The 17,086-nt window shown below is 37.6% G+C and overlaps 1 protein-coding gene across 1 annotated transcript in view; it reads left to right on the forward strand.

The window, feature by feature from the left end:
* Positions 1-17,086, forward strand: part of LOC149211674 (P-loop containing nucleoside triphosphate hydrolases superfamily protein) — a 262,983-nt gene that overhangs the window by 67,976 nt on the left and 177,921 nt on the right. Inside the window, exons 5-7 of the mRNA XM_089391570.1 lie at positions 6,981-7,157; positions 7,243-7,658; positions 7,834-8,014. Of these exons, the coding sequence (XP_089247696.1) occupies positions 6,981-7,157; positions 7,243-7,658; positions 7,834-8,014 (774 nt within the window). The remainder of the gene's footprint in view (positions 1-6,980; positions 7,158-7,242; positions 7,659-7,833; positions 8,015-17,086) is intronic.

The following is a 17,086-nucleotide window of genomic DNA, read 5'->3' on the forward strand; positions in this document are numbered from 1 at the left end:
GTTTTTGTAGCTTTTGGTGACGATCCCATGTCTAGTAGTTGTGATGAGTTTTATGAGTGATCATGTTGATCAGTGAATTGCTGTAGGCCAGTGGCCCAATAGCTTGAGTTGTAGTATTGTTTTTTGGACCCTAGAGGCTATTTATAGCCACATTGATTATGTATTTTGTTGATGATATGTATTGCACTCAGTGCCATTTTCATATATGCCCCCTTACATGGTATATAGATGAGCAAACTTTGCAGATTGTCTTTAATGGTTTGAAATTGTGATTTGAAATCTTAAAACTACTTTTTTTCATTAAAAAATTAATTATTATATGTATTTTTTTCGATTCTGGTTCATTCAATACGGTTCAATTCGGTTCTGGTTCAAACCTTGGTTTGGTAGGTGGCCTGGTTTAAAATCTGGTTCTGGTTTTTAAAACTATGGTTAGCGCCCTCACGTCCACTAAGTCAAGATTAGCCAACATATGTCCAACATCTGAGTGGGCTGATCCAAAATAGCCATTGGTAGTATTTGCAAAGAGTCCAGGATAAATGTATCTTTTGGATGTCATGTCACTGATCCATTGTTCTTGTTTCTCATAGGTAGTTCTTGGCTGCAAAAACTACGCCGAGAAACCAACTCAACCAGCTGTTAGGTTCAAGCTGGCCGTTGAACCAGAGGGGGCTCCCTCAATTATTACGAGGCATTGTTTAATGTTGTTAATTGTCACTGAACAACAGCCTATGAAGCACAATGGCCAGATTTATGATTTAGTTTGGGTGGTTGCTAATGATTACCCAATGTCTGTTCATGAATAAAGGTCCCTCTCACAGAGTCCTTGCTCAAAGTGTCAGTTTCCATCCTGACAGAATAACATGATTTATAAAGAATTTGACAAAAGAATATAAGGATATTCCTGATAATTAAGCAATCAAACTGAATACTTAATCAATCAGGGAAATTTGGATGCATGTAGAAAACTTCTACAGCCCAACAAAACACATTGTAGAGAATGACAGAAAGCAATAATTAATAAATTTGTAGAGGAGCTATCTCAGACAAACAGTCCAATAAACTGATCTCTTTAAATGATTATAGTTTTGCAGAGGATTTCAGAAAGATTGATACTCAATCTATTCTTACCCAGAATCTTCTATGCAATCTGGAACATGTGCAGAAAGATAGTATGAAAGTACTGGAAAAACAACAGGAAACACAATTTCTGTCATGAACTGGAGTCAGAAGGCTTTAATTAGGAAATCTGTAATAAAAGTTTTACAAAGCTGACAGGTTTTGGCATTAGAAGCCAACCCTTTTACATTGAAATTGAAACAATATATAGAAATTACAGATCGGTAGCTATTACTAGCTTTCTGGAAAAAATCTTAACAATGCACTAAAAATAAAATCTACTTTATTACAAACTTTCTAGAAATAAAATCAAATAAAACTAAATATAAGACATTGACTGCAAAAGGATTTGGAAATGTTGGAGTTTTCGATGCCAAATGCTCTTTCGATTGGGAATTATCCCTTTTGATATGCTGATCTTTTGACTGAAGATCTGAATCTGTTTCCTTAAAATCTGCTAACTGTCAGTCAATCAAGGCAATGAACTTTTCAGTGTTGATTTTGTGCCTTGGAAATTCTGTCACTTCTGTCCACAAGATCTCTTATATTTGGACTAATCTTTGGATGCTATAGTTATCAAATATCCTAACCCCAAATATGGGATATATTATTATCTGATAAAATTCCTTCAAATTTGCAATTCTAATCGTCCTTCTATTGGTGCTCTGCCACGTATGTAACTGATATTCAACTAAAGCCTGAGAAAACTGAAAAAGATCGATCTCTTTCCTTGCTAATTATTTTTGAACCCTACAAGTTTGAATTTTGACTTTCATCTCGTCACTAACCATTTTAAAATATTATAATTTCAAAGTGCCCTGCCTTCAAATCTTGGGATCTGGAATAAATGATGTGCTTGTTTAACCACTGATTATAGAATTTCGATTGTTTTGATTTGTACAACCTAGTAATCCTGTGATTTCCAGAAGAAAACAATATACCCAAAGCATCTTTATGAAATTATTTCAAATGTCCTCAAACATGTCTCTTACAAGCATTCATCGAAGGCTGCTACCATTTTTTTTAATTACAGCTTCTGATAATCTTGTATATATAGAGAAAAGGTCTTGATCTCTAGGTGGATGCTTAATATGTCATTTTAAAGCTGAGCTTACATGACATATTTTTTCTCTGCAACCCTTAAGAACTCTTCGATTCCCTTAAGATATGTAAATACCTTTTCCATTTGTCACATATGGGTAGTATGTTGTTGTGTATCCTGAGCTCTCTGCATGGATTGGAACTGAGGGGAAAACAAGTCTGAGCCTTTCAACAGACTGCACAATTATTTTCTTTCCAGTGTACATGACCATTACAGCTTTTGGTAGAGAATACCCACTGTCTGAAACACAATTGGTCATGATCCATCCCCATAAAGAACTGGAAAGCCAAGTTTTCGAGTAGTTTTTGTAACTCTAGGATCCAAGTCAAAAGCTAAAAAAGGCATGCCAGTCAGATCTCCATATAAAGCAGCAACTAAAGGAGTAGACAAAAAGTTGGCAAGGACCTGACCCATTTGGCCAAATCTAAGAATGACAATTGGTTCACTGACATTGAAATTCCTTAATTCTGTGTGTGTTTTTTTATTTGCCTCAAACCTGGAATCAATTGCCTCCGCTCTCACAGAGTTTCCAATGCATTGTAAAATCCCGAATTTGCTGAATCTGTCCCTCTTTTTCAAGCGCATTTCCTCCATCACGAAATCTGGATGTATACCTTTCAGAGATCTGAGTAAATCTCCCAAAACGCTCAGAAATTTGCCAGTAATTCCCGAGTTGAACCTAATTAACACCATTCTGCACAAAACCCATGTTCCGGATTTTTTAAATTCACTGTCATTTGTCCAGAATCTGTTCCTGAAGTTCACTGTGCGAAAATGCCCACGAAATTTTGACCCAAGTTTATCACACAGCTGTAGAATCTTTGTGCAATTTGGATACAACTCATCAAAGCCAGCGGAACCCCCTATGGCTTCTTGAAAGGTTGTATAAAATCCCGGTTCATTCAAGTCATGTCATTCATCCTCCATGCTTTGCATCTGGATTTGTAGGGTGATCTTTGAAAATGGAAGTACATAAGTATTTCCTTTTCCTGTGGCAATTTTAATCTGCCCATTAACGATTTCAATCATGTATGCCTCAATCCATACTTGTGCTCAATCAATTGAACTCATATGGGTATAGTAAATTAACAAGGCGTCAAATCTCTGAACACTTGGCGTTTGACAGATGTGTATTTAATTGCAGCTAATGTCTTAGGATGACCACATTTACGGGCCCTTCCACTTGACGGTGGTGAGTTAGGGTTTGTATGCAGAACTCATGGCAGTTTTTGGACTCCAGAAAATAAAACAGAGATGCTTTGTCATTAATTTCAAATTTCAAAGTAAAGAAACAATGCCAGCTACCTTGTTGAATATTCAATTCATAAAATGAATTTAGAATTAACTTCCATCTGGCGTTCATGAAACTCATCGCAGAACTAGATTCGATTTTCTACATTTGCAATGGCACTTGGGAACATGCATATAAACCTGTGATTTGTACATGAAAATCTTCACCTGTAAATGATTCCCATATAATTTCAAAGAACAAACCTGACTCCTTCTCCCAGTTGGCTTAACGCTTAATCAACCCTTATACCAGGTAGCCTGAGGCACGAGTTTGCGTGACTGCCCAACCATTCAATTACAGGCAGTAATGTACTGCGAATACAAACTTGCCTGATTGTGTGCTACTGAGCATTTTATCCAGCAACAAATCAATATCATACAGTAGCCAGTATGGGCTGACCTAGAAGATTTGTCAGAAGATTATCACTGTGAATGTAGTAAGGATCCATGTAGCTTCCATCCCCTCCAAAAATAATGCACATTGGAAATCTTTGTTCTAGACGAGGGGGGAGGTCTGACCGCTTCTCAACATATGCCACAATCAAATCTGTAGTTGCTGCCACTTTAATTCCTTCATATAGAGCCAGTGATCGGCAGGAACACAATCATGCATGATCATACAGATCGAACAAACTTACGAAAACGTTGAACCTTTTTCCTCCAATGCCATTGTTTCCATGACCAAGCGAATGGATACACCAACACTGAAAGAATGCTATATACAGCTCCTTCCCACCATTGATATGCCGCCAAACAGTTAATCTCATCAACGGATTTGTTGAAAGCACCTTCATACACAAGCTGCGTAAATTGATCTGGTGGTGAGTGAGGTAGGTGCTATGGTTCCCAAAACTTATTTAGACCCATAAAATACATCATGTGAACATATCATTCCACAATATAAACCATGACAAACTGTAATTCCCACACAGCACATAAGGATCTAATGCCACCTTAAACCCTGCTTTGCAGATTAAGTTTTAATCTCTGCGCCATCCTGAAACCACCAATGGATTTTGGAGGGGGTCGATTATGGTAAGTTGTTTTGCACTTGGGGGGACCGAAATGCTCCAAAATGATGCCATGTGATCACAAATGGTTTTTTTTCAAAACAAGATTTCAGACCCCCTTCACTGTTAAAGCTCGAATGATCTTGGGGGGTCCAAAATGAAATGAAAACCGTTGATTTCATAGTGTCAATCTCCGCCATTAAAAGCTGCCTGGACCTTAACCTTGCCCTTCCTTATCTCAAGGCACATTTTTTATATTTGTCTTTGACTTATCCATTTTATCACAAAGGAAAAATACCTTGAAGGCTCCTCTCGTGCTTTGATGTCAAACTTAGAAATTGGGTGACAAGCCCAACAATTTCCTTCGTCAAATAATTTTAAATTTTAAATAAAAATAATTCTATTAAAAATTTAATTTTATATTTTTAATAAAATTACGTATTTAAAATATTCAAAATTAGCCGAGCAACCATGTTGCCGTGAAATTTTACATATGCCCAAAGATATTTATCCGACAGGTAAACTGGATAAAATTTAAAAATTTGTAATTTTCCGGGGGTCGGAAAAAGTTACAATAGGTACATGAAAATTTGAAACTTGAGACGACTCTAGATTCTAGATTACTTTTCGGTTGTAAGGATGATAAAGGAATTTATTAATCCATTAACCTTGAACCCAAAATAACTAATTTCTGCTTGTAAGGATGATAGAGAATTTGTTTAATCCATTAACCTTGAACCCTTCTAACCACTGTACTAATACGGGGCTACTAAGGCAATCTTCTAACCACAACTTTAATATTTTAGGGTTTCACCACTTGAAATGCACGTTTGGGAGGGATCATACACCAATATCAAGGTGGAGAAATCCTCACGAGGTAGAAAACATATTGATTTATTCTTGTGTCATATGGTGTATCATGGAGTTTTACAGTGGCTTATGAGACCTCTTTATATAATGATTAGCATAACTGCCACATTAATTATGTACCACTAGGCCACCTCCTAACCACTGCCCTAATAAGGGGCTACTAAGCCATCTTCAAACCACCACATTAATGACATACTTTCAGGGCCTTAACATACACTAAGTCAAGATTAGGCAACATATCTCCAATATTTGAAACTTGAGACAAGTCTAGATTCTAAGGCATGGATAAAAATAACTTTCTGCTTGTAAGGATGACAGAAATTTTAAATCAACCTTGAACCCAAAATAACTGCTTCCTCCTTGTAAAGATGATAGATAATCTTTTTAATATGTTAACCTTGAACCCTTGTAACCACTATACTAATAAGGGGCTACTAAGGTCATCTAACCACTGCATTAATGACATACCATCAGGTCCTTAATGTCCACTAAGTCAATAGTAACCAACATATCTCCAACATTTCGGTGGGCTGATCCAAAGTAGCCAATATGTGGTGTTCACAAAGAGTCAATGATAAATGTATCATCTGGATGTCATTTCACTGATCCATAGGTGTATGCAAAGTTGAAACTTGAGACAAGTCTAAATTCTAAAGGCATAGAAAAATAACTACTTTCTGCTCGTAAGGATGATAGAGAAATTTTTAAATCCGTTAACCTTGAACCCTTCTAATGTCTGTACTAATAAAGGGCTACATAGGCCGTCTTCTAACCAGTGCATTAATGACAGATCATCCTGGCCTTAGTGTCCACTATCACTAAGTCAAGATTAACTAACATATCTCCAGCATTTGAGTGGGCTGATCCAAAGTAGCCAACATATCTCCACCATTTGAGTGGGCTGTTCTAAAGTGGGCAATCTGTTGCGTTTGCAAAGAATCAAGGGTAAATGTATCTTCTGGATGTCATGTCACCAACCCTTGAGACAAGTCTAGATTCTAAAGGCATGGAGAAAAATAAGTACTTTCTGCTTTCAAGGATGATAGAGAAATTTTTAAATAAGTTAGCCTTGAACCCATGATGATTAGAATTGCTGCTACTGACTGGAAGACAATGGATTTGAACTGATATTCTCTGAAGGCACGTGTACATGCAAGGTTGCATTAACAGCTTGAGCATTTATCTTAAAACCCACAGCTTTTCATACTTCAAACATGAAGTGTTTGCCTTCATCACTTTGTACATCCTGTTATCATTTACCATTATGATAAAGATACACTATGGATTTAATGATTTAAACTTCCTTTCATGTTTAAGTGAAGCAGGAATGGTGACTTTGGACTTCCAAGTCTGATGATATATACAATGTTCTTTGTGCATATCTATACTTTATCTTGCCTGTTATTTTGGGCAATATCTCATCCTTTTGCAGAATGCAGGCAATTTGAAGGTTTCAATACAATTTACACTTTCTCTTTTTCATATTTGAGCCAGACTTGGTTCCCTGTAAATGTAAATGCTTTTAATATGAGAATAATTGCTTATATTTAGGCCTTTCGTCCATTAGACTTAACTAGCTAATTGGGCAGGTATGTGATCATCTTAAAGCTGCTTCCAAGTTTACAATCATCAGGGTAGTTGCGATAGTAGGTGGAATGGCATCACAGAAGCAGGAACGCCTTTTAAAGCAAAAGCCACACATTATAGTTGGGACACCAGGGCGACTATGGGAGCTTATGTCTGGTGGGGAAAGACACCTTGTTGAGGTTGGAACTTTGCTTACTTTGGAAATACTGTAATTGAAGTCAACATAACTGGCTAAATATTGATGCTTATTGTGTGTTTCTGCAGCTACAATCCCTATCTTTCTTTGTTCTTGATGAGGCTGATCGGATGGTAGAGAAAGGTCACTTTCATGAGCTTCAATCTATTATTGGGATGCTTCCAGTGGCCTTAGGCCATTCTTTAAAACCTGTGGGTGAAGATGGCACACAGCTTTCTGAAAATGCCTCAAAGAATGATAAGACAAAATACGGTTATGAAAGAAAACGAAGGCAGACATTTGTATTTTCAGCCACTATAGCACTGACTGCTGGCTTCCGAAAGAAGCTTAACAGAGGCCATTATGGTTCAAATACTGGTGCTATGGATGGCAATGACCCATTTGCAACACTATTTGAAAAATCAGGTTTACAGGACAATGCGGTAATTGTTGATTTGACATCATCAAGTATTGTGGCACATAAACTGGAAGAGTCAGCAATAGAGTATGTTTCTACACTTTCAAAAATTATTATGCTTAAGTTCCTCATTAATGCAATTTATGTGTGGAGGTCTGTTTGGAGTGGCAATTTACTTCTTTGGTGATGCTAATGGATTGTTGCTGTTTGAAAATGCCATTGCAACTAGTATTTATGAATTTTGGTACATTGAATCATGCAGGTGTAGAGAAGAAGACAAAGATGCATATTTGTACTATATTCTTAAGGTTCATGGATGTGGCCGCACCATTGTTTTTTGCACTTCAATTGCAGCATTGCGGCGAATTTCTGCAATCCTATGCATTTTAAAAGTCACTGCCTGGCCTCTACATGCCCAGATGCAGCAGAGAGCCCGTTTAAAGGTGAAGCTATCATGGAAATGATCATTTATATATAGTGTGTACTTCTCTGTAAATTTTACAGGTTTTTGAATATCAAGATTCAAAGTGTGTCCTAACATATATGCTGAAAACATATTAGGCTTTATTATTCTATTATTCTGGTGTTGTAATTACTTCCACACTATTGAATTGTATTTGCAGCTGTCATCTGCATCCCCAAAGAGTGTGTTGACCTCTACTGGTCAACTACCCATTCAGTGCACCTCCTTTTCTTGACAGAAAGGGGCAGCACCTGATCGATGTGTCCGTGCCATCCTGCAGTCATCAGCAGCTTAATCATTTTGATTGTAAACCCAGTCTGCATATATGAATTGTAAATAATCTTAGCAGACATGAGTCATGTATGTAAATTGCCTAGGTGGACCTAACTTTCTAGTGGTAATCTACATTCCGGAAGGTTTTTCGTCTCACCGATCCATGGATCGGCAGAGTTTTCCTTCAAACCTGACCCCAAAGCCGGGATGGATTTTGTCATTGGAATTTTAGGAGAATCTTAGTGTGTTGATCTGCTAGATTATAGTTGTGTCGCAGAACTGGGTGATTTGTGAGGGTCTGTATTAAATGGGTTTGTCCCCTTGAGATGTAAATTGTAAAAAGTCATCATGAAATGTGTCATGAGGGTTGAAAATGTTTTAAATCCCCTCATGAGTCCTAAGTCTTAGGTCCTAGGTGATGTTTCCGAAGGCTTAGTTCGATGATCCATTTTAAAATGAATTAAGAAATTAAAAAATGAATAAAAAATAATAAAAAAAAAAAAAAAAAATTAAAAAATAGAGCAAGAACCTCAACTAATAAAATAATAATATTTTAAGTGAATGCATGCAAAATATTATTTTTTAATAAATCGACGGATGAGATCAAGAGATGTCTTGATCCTCATCAACGGTCGAGATCATTTCAGCATGGATCACTCGAACTAGCCGTTGGAGTCATTTCCTTTAAGTAGGGTGCTAGGGGTCAGTTCAGATGATTGGAAGATCTGTGAGTCTGATACTGAAGAAGCTCTTTTGTAAATCTGTTTCTGGTTAATAAAAGAAGACTTTGGGGTCCATATCTTGCTGGTGTTACTCTCTTGAAATGCTGTGAGATTGTTTAATTTTCTGCATATGTTATTTCCAGCCATTAATAATAGCTTTTTGTAGAGTATTGTGAGCACAGGTTTCTTGTTCACTTGCTAGGGTTTGAGTGCTGTTAGGATTTCTGAAGTAATGGCAGGCATCTCCATTACTTTCTGAGATCTAGCAGCATTTTTGCCCTCTTTACTGATGGTTTTTCTGAGCTGTGCAGAAAAAACCCTTATTGAAGAAGATTTGGTGGGCGTTAGGGGAAGTTCTCGGCTGAACCAGCCAACTCCCACAAGCATTTTTTGCTGAGCCCAGTTGGATTTGATCCTGGGTTTATCATTCAGTTTATTTTGTTTATTTGCATGAGAGATTTTCTGAAGTTCTTCACAGTGAAAACCTAAAATCTCTGTTCTTTAAAATTTTTCTGTGCTTATTGATGAATCTGGCTGTTAAGGGGCCAAATCTGTAAATTAATCTAGGGTTTCAAATTTCTGCAATTTTTATTAAGGTTTTAATTTTGGTTTTATATATATATTATTTTTTTTGGGTGATTTCATCATTTCAAGTTGTAGGGTTTCTCAAGCATCCAAGGTTTCATCAGAGCTGTCTGCCGCTCAGGGGATTAAGCTGCCTGCAAAACCTTTGCTGCTGCATGAACCAGCCAGAACCATTTATGGGCTAATGATGAAAGAAAAATATTGATCCGTTTTATAAATCACTGCTGGGGGACTTATGCTTCAAGACAAATGCCGGACGCATCGCAGAATGGAGACAAAACGATGTATAATGTGTAAAGACGCAGCGTGAAACCGTTCGTCTCAAAATCGATTCTTGCTCAGTCAACAGAAGGCACAATAGTATGATCTTCTCTATGCCAAATCTGGGTACCTAGGTGTTTACTGCCGCTGTCATTTGCAGAAAATCATCGACCGGGCCAGGGTAAATGCTGTGCATCGACTGTATCAAAGGTCACGCATTGTGGCTGGATTGTACATAGGTAAATCTCCTCCGATTATTGCACAGTCTCCATCAGCTCCGTCCCTCAACGTTTGCCTGCTTCCGCCATTTCTTCATCAGCTCGCATACCTGCAAACGAAACTCAGATAATTGTCTGATTGCAAACTGCGGTCCTGGGCATCGAAGCCGTAAGAAGGTGACAGGGTGCAGCTCGAAATCGTTTTCATTATCGAACGCACGCCCTGAGGTCTCGCAAAACCTTGCCGTCACCTGTACCTATCCAAAATTTTCTCAGCGCGTCAAATTTCCAGTGGTTCTGAGGCTGGGTCACGTTTTACGTTTCTCGGCGGCTGAGGTAACATCGTGTTACTTTTTCCATTCAGGTTTCAACATACGTAGGTATTCCATCGCCCAGCATTTTTTTTTTAAGTTTTTTTTTTTTTTTTTTTTTTTTTTTTCGATATGTATATTTAGGTTAGCTTAAGTTTCAAATAGAGTTTCGATTTTTTTTAAAAGCGTTCAATTGTATTTCATTTAGGGTTTTTTTTGTTTTAAAAAAAAAAAAAAAAAAGAGGGAATGTATATATGACAATAAAAAGAAATTTCGATCCGTTTTTTTTATTTTATTTCATGTTAAATGCATAGGGTTAGCATAGATTGTAAATAGTTTTCTTTTTAATTTATTTTAGTCTAAAAGTTTTATTTTTTTTAGATTTTATATAAATAAAAGCAAAAAAAAAAAAGTGTTTATGGTTTTAGTCGTAGATTTTAATTAGTTTTTAGACTTAGGGTTATATTTTTGTATAGTTAATGTTTTAGATTTTAGTTTTAAATTTTAAATTTTTTAATTTTCATTATAAAAAAAAAAAAAATTTCGAAAAGTATAAAAATTTTTTTGGAAAATTTTCTTCGTCAGATCCAGTTATTTCGGGAAATATCATCTTTCATGCTGAGGTCTAAATTTTTCAAGTCGAGATACGAATATGATGTCTGGTTAATGATTTACGATTCTCATGGTGGTTTGAAGCATTTATCTTCTCAAAATTCTCAGTTGCTGGATATCGTTTTGGTCATTTTAAAGAGCATTGTGATTTAGCTGATACCTTTTGATGACAAATGATTGCTGTTCACGGTTTATTTTTCTATATCATCTAACAAGTAATCATTTTAACAACAATCTCTTAAGGCACTGGTCTGCTAAATCAATCAAATCCATCTAGTGCTTATCTTATCGTGTCTCGTGTCTCCCAACCAATTGGTCGACAGTTGGTCTTCATCATCTCACAGGGTCTACCCCCCTTAGCCGCGGGAGACAGGCTTAAACGGAGGGATCGGGGATCAGAGTGACAGCCTCCGGTCTGAGGGTTGTTGTGTCAATCTGCGCGACAACAGAGTGCTTTCAAATAACTTTTGTCGGGTTTTGTGATAAGTTATAATACATCAGAAAAGGAGATGTTGTGTGGGTACCCTCACATTTGCAGGTTTTGTTTTATCCCTTTCATAGTTGAAGGGAAAAATCAAACTCTGAGAGCTTGTGAATTACTGCAATTAAAATCTGCATAAAATTACAATTGCAAGTTGACAAGTTCCCTTTAGTAAATTTTACATTCAGCCACATTTATTCACTGATCCTAATGCCAAAAAGTATTTTAGCCTACTTTAGACTCCTTTTGTCAATTAGGGGCTTCTCTCTGCCAAGATATAGGTTTACATTTACCATCTACTATCCATGCCTCAATATCTTGTTAATCATGTAATATCCTCTTCTAATTAATTTGCCCAAGGGAGGATGAAGTAGCCTATCTAACCCTGTAGGCTATAGTCATTTGTAAAGGGGAGAAGCCATTATTTGATTGTTGGGGTAACATTAGACCAGCCTAGAGCCATCTTAACTCTAGATCTATCAAGTGTCGAGAGGGGTCAAATCTCTCGATGTGCAAACCTCTTTTTTGAGTGCAAAACTTAAGGAAAGGTTTGCACCCCAAGAGATTTGATCCCTCTCGGTGCTTGTCCGGAGTTAAGATGGATTTAAGTTGGTTATATATATATATAACGTAAGAATACCATTGGCAAAACCATGGGTTGTCAAAACATGGAGCCCAAAAACCGTCAATGGTATATTTTATTTTATTTTAATAATTAATAATTAATAATTATATATTTTTATTTAATTTAATTTTTATTTTTATGTAATTTGTCTAAGTCAAAATATTTACATAACAAGACATTACAACATCTCTTCCATACTGGGTTGGAGCATGCCTCAGTGCAATAATTTGGGGTAAATGGAGGAAAATTTGTAATAGAAGACAAATTTGGGGCAAATGGAGGGAAACTTGCGAGACACTCAAAATTTAAATTAGGAGCGAAAAATCTCAAATGAAATTCTATAAAAAGGATAGAGGAGGTTCATTTTGATCATCATAGTTCTGAATCTTTCTGATTTTTGAGCTGAGGCTCTTGGAGGGTTTTAAGACCCCTTTTCTCTAATTGGTTTCAGTGGTGTAAGATTCCACCCTAGCCAATCCACCTTTCTCTTTATTTTGTTTAGCATAATTTCTGAGGCATCCTTCATCTATTTGTGGTAACAAGGGTTTATGAGGGAGTAATTCTGTGGCATCAAGGTTCTGTGGCATTGTCTGGGTAGTGAAGGACTGCTCAAGACTCTTTTGCAACAACGAGGGACAACAAAAGGAAGTCGGAGCAACAAAGGGCTAATCTGTGACAATGTAGGTCTATTCAAGGCTTTTCCAAGGGCAACAAGTGACAACAAGTGAAGTATGAGCAGCGGAATAGCACTGAGATCCTACTTGAGGCAGTGACACACCTTGAAGGAGTCTTTCTTGTGTCAACGACACAACGCAAGTGTTTATAAGGTTAAATCTTTGGTAATGAAGCTTCTTGAGGCTAGATTTGAGGCAGTGGAGGGTTCATGAGGCCAAATCTGAGGTAGCGAGGGATTGCTGAGGTTTAATTTGTGGCAGCAAGGGATTGCTGAGGTTTAATTTGTGGCAGTGAGGATTTATGAGACTCTACCTGATGCAGTATCCCATCCCATATTGAAGGTGTTATCTATTGCAACATCTCATTTCTCAAGTTTGATCTATGGCTGTAGGGTATATCTAGGCACTATAATGGCAGCAAGTTACTTCTCAAGCCTTGGTTGTGGCAGTGAGTACTATTTGAGGCTTCTCTTAGGCCTGGTTTGTGGCAGTGAGAGGCTTTTAGCAACCTGGCATAATTTTTGAGGCATCCTTCATCTATTTTGTTGTAACAAAGGTTTTTGAGGGAGTAATTCTATGGCATCAAGGTTTTGTGGCATTGTCTAGGTATTGAAAGACTGTTCAAGGCTCTTTTACAATAACGAGGGACAACAAAAGGAAGTTGGGGCAGCGAAGGGCTAATTTGTGACAATGCAGGTCTGTTCAAGGCTTTTCCAAAGGCAACAAGTGACAACAAGCGAAGTTTGGGCGGCGAAATAGCATTGAGACCCTACTTGAGGCAGTTACACACCTTGGAGTCTTTCTTGGGGCAATGGCACAACACAAGTGTTTATAAGGTTAAATATTTGGTAGCGAAGTTTCCCGAGGCTAGATTTGAGGTAGTGAAGTGTCTAAGGCTAGATTTGAGGCAGTGGAGGGTTCATGACGCCAAATCCGAGGTAGCGAGGGATTGCTGAGGTTTAATTTGTGGCAGTGAGGGCTTCTGAGACTCTACCTAATGCAATAGCCCATATTTAAGGTGTTATATATTGCAACATCTCATTTATGAAGTTTGATATGTGGCTGTAGGGTATATCTGAGGCGCTGTAATGACACCGAGTTACTTCTCAAGCCTTGGTTTTGGCGGTGAGTACTATTTGAGGCTTTTCCTATGTAAGAACCTTAATCTCTAATAATTTCATAATAGCAGAACATGAAATTTAAATAATTAATCTAATGAATACCAACCTGTCTGCTTTGCTGCAAATCTGTCTGCTCTGTTGCAACTCTAGTCCGGCTGCGTTACCAAAACGGCCAAAACCTCCCCGCCGAACTGGTACAACCCAATGTTACCAGACTCAGAATCGGCAATAAATTAGCGAGGCAAAAGAGCGAAGAGTTTTAATCGGATCGGGAAAAATCAGCAAAAAATCGTTGAATTCATTAAATAAAAATATACACATATATTGAATTAAAAAAACCATTTTTCATTAATATTGGGTAAAGGCATGTCCAAACAATGCATAATATCAATAGATGTCCAAAATATCATGAATAAATAAGTATCTCATATATGTTATGAGTCCAAACATGATCCAAAGCACTGAGTCTTGAGTCCTTAGAAGCATATGCTTCTAAAAGTTTACAAAAAAGTTAAAAACTGCATACTAATAAGAAAAAAATCAGCAACTAAGAGTCTAAGACTCTTAAGAGTGAGAACTAGAAGCGATTCCTTCCACTCCTTTGCTTGCTTGACTCTCAAAGTTCTCGAAGTCATGAAGGCTTAAAAGAGGAGGCTCATCTAATTGAACCCAGTCTGCCGCATTTGTAGCTTGCAAATCTATCTCTTCAAGGTCGATTGTTGAATGATCCATACCTGTCATTATCATGAGACATTGAAATGTGAATTAAAATTTCACTTTGAAGTTTGAACTTTAAAGTACGAACTAGATTATGAAACCTTCAAATTCAAGCTCTCGAATCTCACCTTGTATTTGTTTGTTGCGAAGTTGTAGATTGTAATGGACAAATACAAGGTCATTCAAGCGTTTTTGTGTCAATCAGTTGCGCTTCTTAGAATGTATTTTCTCAAACATGTTCTAGTTGCGTTCACAACCTGAAGCACTGCATGCTTGGTTTAAGAATTGAATGGCAAATCTCTTCAAATCTGGCGTATCACTACCAAAGTTTTGCCACCAAAGACCTAGCAAGTGGTAAGGGGTTGTGAGTAGAAGACTAGAAGTACTAAATTAGTAAATAGTAAAAACTTAAAAAGAAAAGAAAATTTAATAAAACATTTAACATACAAAATAAAGTTTAAACAAATTTAATGAATTGATGAAGCCTTCAAGCTGGGTACCTGGCAACATCTTAGACCTTTGTCTTATAGCACTGGTATAGGCAAACAATTTAGATGGTGCCCTATAATCTTGTAGTTGGGAAAAGACACGACTTTGTTGTTTTGGATCAGGGAAGCACCTTTCCATGCATGTCATAAGTCCTCTGCCAACCTCCCCATCCTCATTAAATTTGCTCTTATTATAAAAATATTGTGGGTTTAAGAAGTACCCTGCAACATGTAAGGGGGAATGCAATTGCCTATCCCAACGTGCATCTATAATTTCCCGAAGAGGCATATACTTTGTCTCATCATTCCCATATTTTCTTTTGATGGCCTCCTTTGCGAGATCCATCGCCTCATAAATGTAACCCATAGCGGGTTTGTCACCATCAACCATCCTGAAAGTTCAAGCATTCAAATTTAAAGAAATATGAAACATTGTAAATAAAAAGAAGCTTGAAATGAAATTTAAAAAATGAAAAAGTTAAAAGACTTGAAGTACCTGAGAACTCTAACAAGGGACTCCGTCACAACAATAATCTCTTCGGCATCTTTCGAGAAGCCATCATTAAACACAAGTGCAACAATTTCGATGCCTTCAGGGGTCTTGGAATGTTTAGATCCCATCCACTCAGGTCCCAAGAACATCCTCTTCAGATTTATCTTTTGCTCAACCACAGATTGCAAAGATATGAAATTTGTTGCAAATCTAGTCACTGCAGGTCGAACAATTTCTTTACCTTCAGTGTATATTCTCATAGTGTTTAGGACAATAGTGTGGTTGTATAGGTATTTGGTTATGGATTCTGCCTTCGCCACAACCTCATGTATCCAATGAAGCTTACCAATGTCCTCAAGCATTAAATCTATGCAATGGGCAGCACAAGAGGTCCAAAAAATAGTGGGGTGCCTCATCTCAAAAAGTCTACCAGCAGCCATATAATTAGCTGCATTATCGGTGACAATTTGTACAACATGTTCTTCTCCCACTTCTTGAACGACTTCCTCCATCATTTCACAGACAAGTTGGGCAGTCTTAACCTTGTCTGAAGTATCCACTGATTTGAGAAACATTGTGCCTGCGGGACAAGATACAAGGAGATTTATTAAAGTTCTATTCCTCTGATCTGTCCATCCATCACTCATGATGGTGCACCCTGTTTCTACCCATGATGAACGAAACTCAGCTAGCACAAGCATGACATCTTCAACACTCTCTAACAACATATCTGTCCTAAGGCTCTCTGATGTAGGGGCTTTGAACCCTGGACCTACAACAACAATTGCATCAACCATAGCTTGCCAATAAGGACTTCTGGCACAGTGGAAAGGTATGTTAGAATAGTACCAAAAGTTAGCAATGGCCTCCCTTGCCTGACTATAGATATTTTTTTTCCAACTAGTGCCATCCAAGGTAGGTTGGGAACCGGGTTTTGTGCGGGGAGCAAAAAAGGTGTTTATGTTTCCACCTCCAGTGTTGAAGGAAGGAGTTGAAGGACTCACATGGCTTTGAGTTTGACTTGGCCTTGGAGGCATGTGTGGAAAACTTGGGAACGACATTGAGGATTCAACAGATTGAGGTGACATGGGGCTAGTGGCAGAAAAGGTATCAACTCCAACAGTTCCTATTTCAGTATTTTGCTTTGCTTTCTTGGCATTATGCTGCTCTAACATCTCAAGGGCCAAGGCTGCTTGCTATTTGACATTATCGTCAACGTTGCCGCAAATACCTATATCATGGCCAGGTATTTGTGCAAGGTGGAACTTGAATCTATAAATGCCCCCACTACATTCCTTTTTGCAAAATTTACAAAGGAGCTTGGCTTTTCCGGGAATTTTGTCACAATAAGCCCAAGCAAAGTCCATCTCTCTCGGCATTGTTGTTGCTTTGAACTTGTGTTTAATTTGTGGCTTCTGTTAAGATTTGGAGTCGTTTAATTTGTGGCTCCTGTGAAAGACAACAAAAAAT

The sequence above is a fragment of the Pinus tabuliformis genome, chromosome 1_1 (assembly GCF_031772625.1).
Source record: "Pinus tabuliformis cultivar Carrire ecotype Pingquan chromosome 1_1, CPIR1, whole genome shotgun sequence".
Classification (NCBI taxonomy): domain Eukaryota; kingdom Viridiplantae; phylum Streptophyta; class Pinopsida; order Pinales; family Pinaceae; genus Pinus; species Pinus tabuliformis.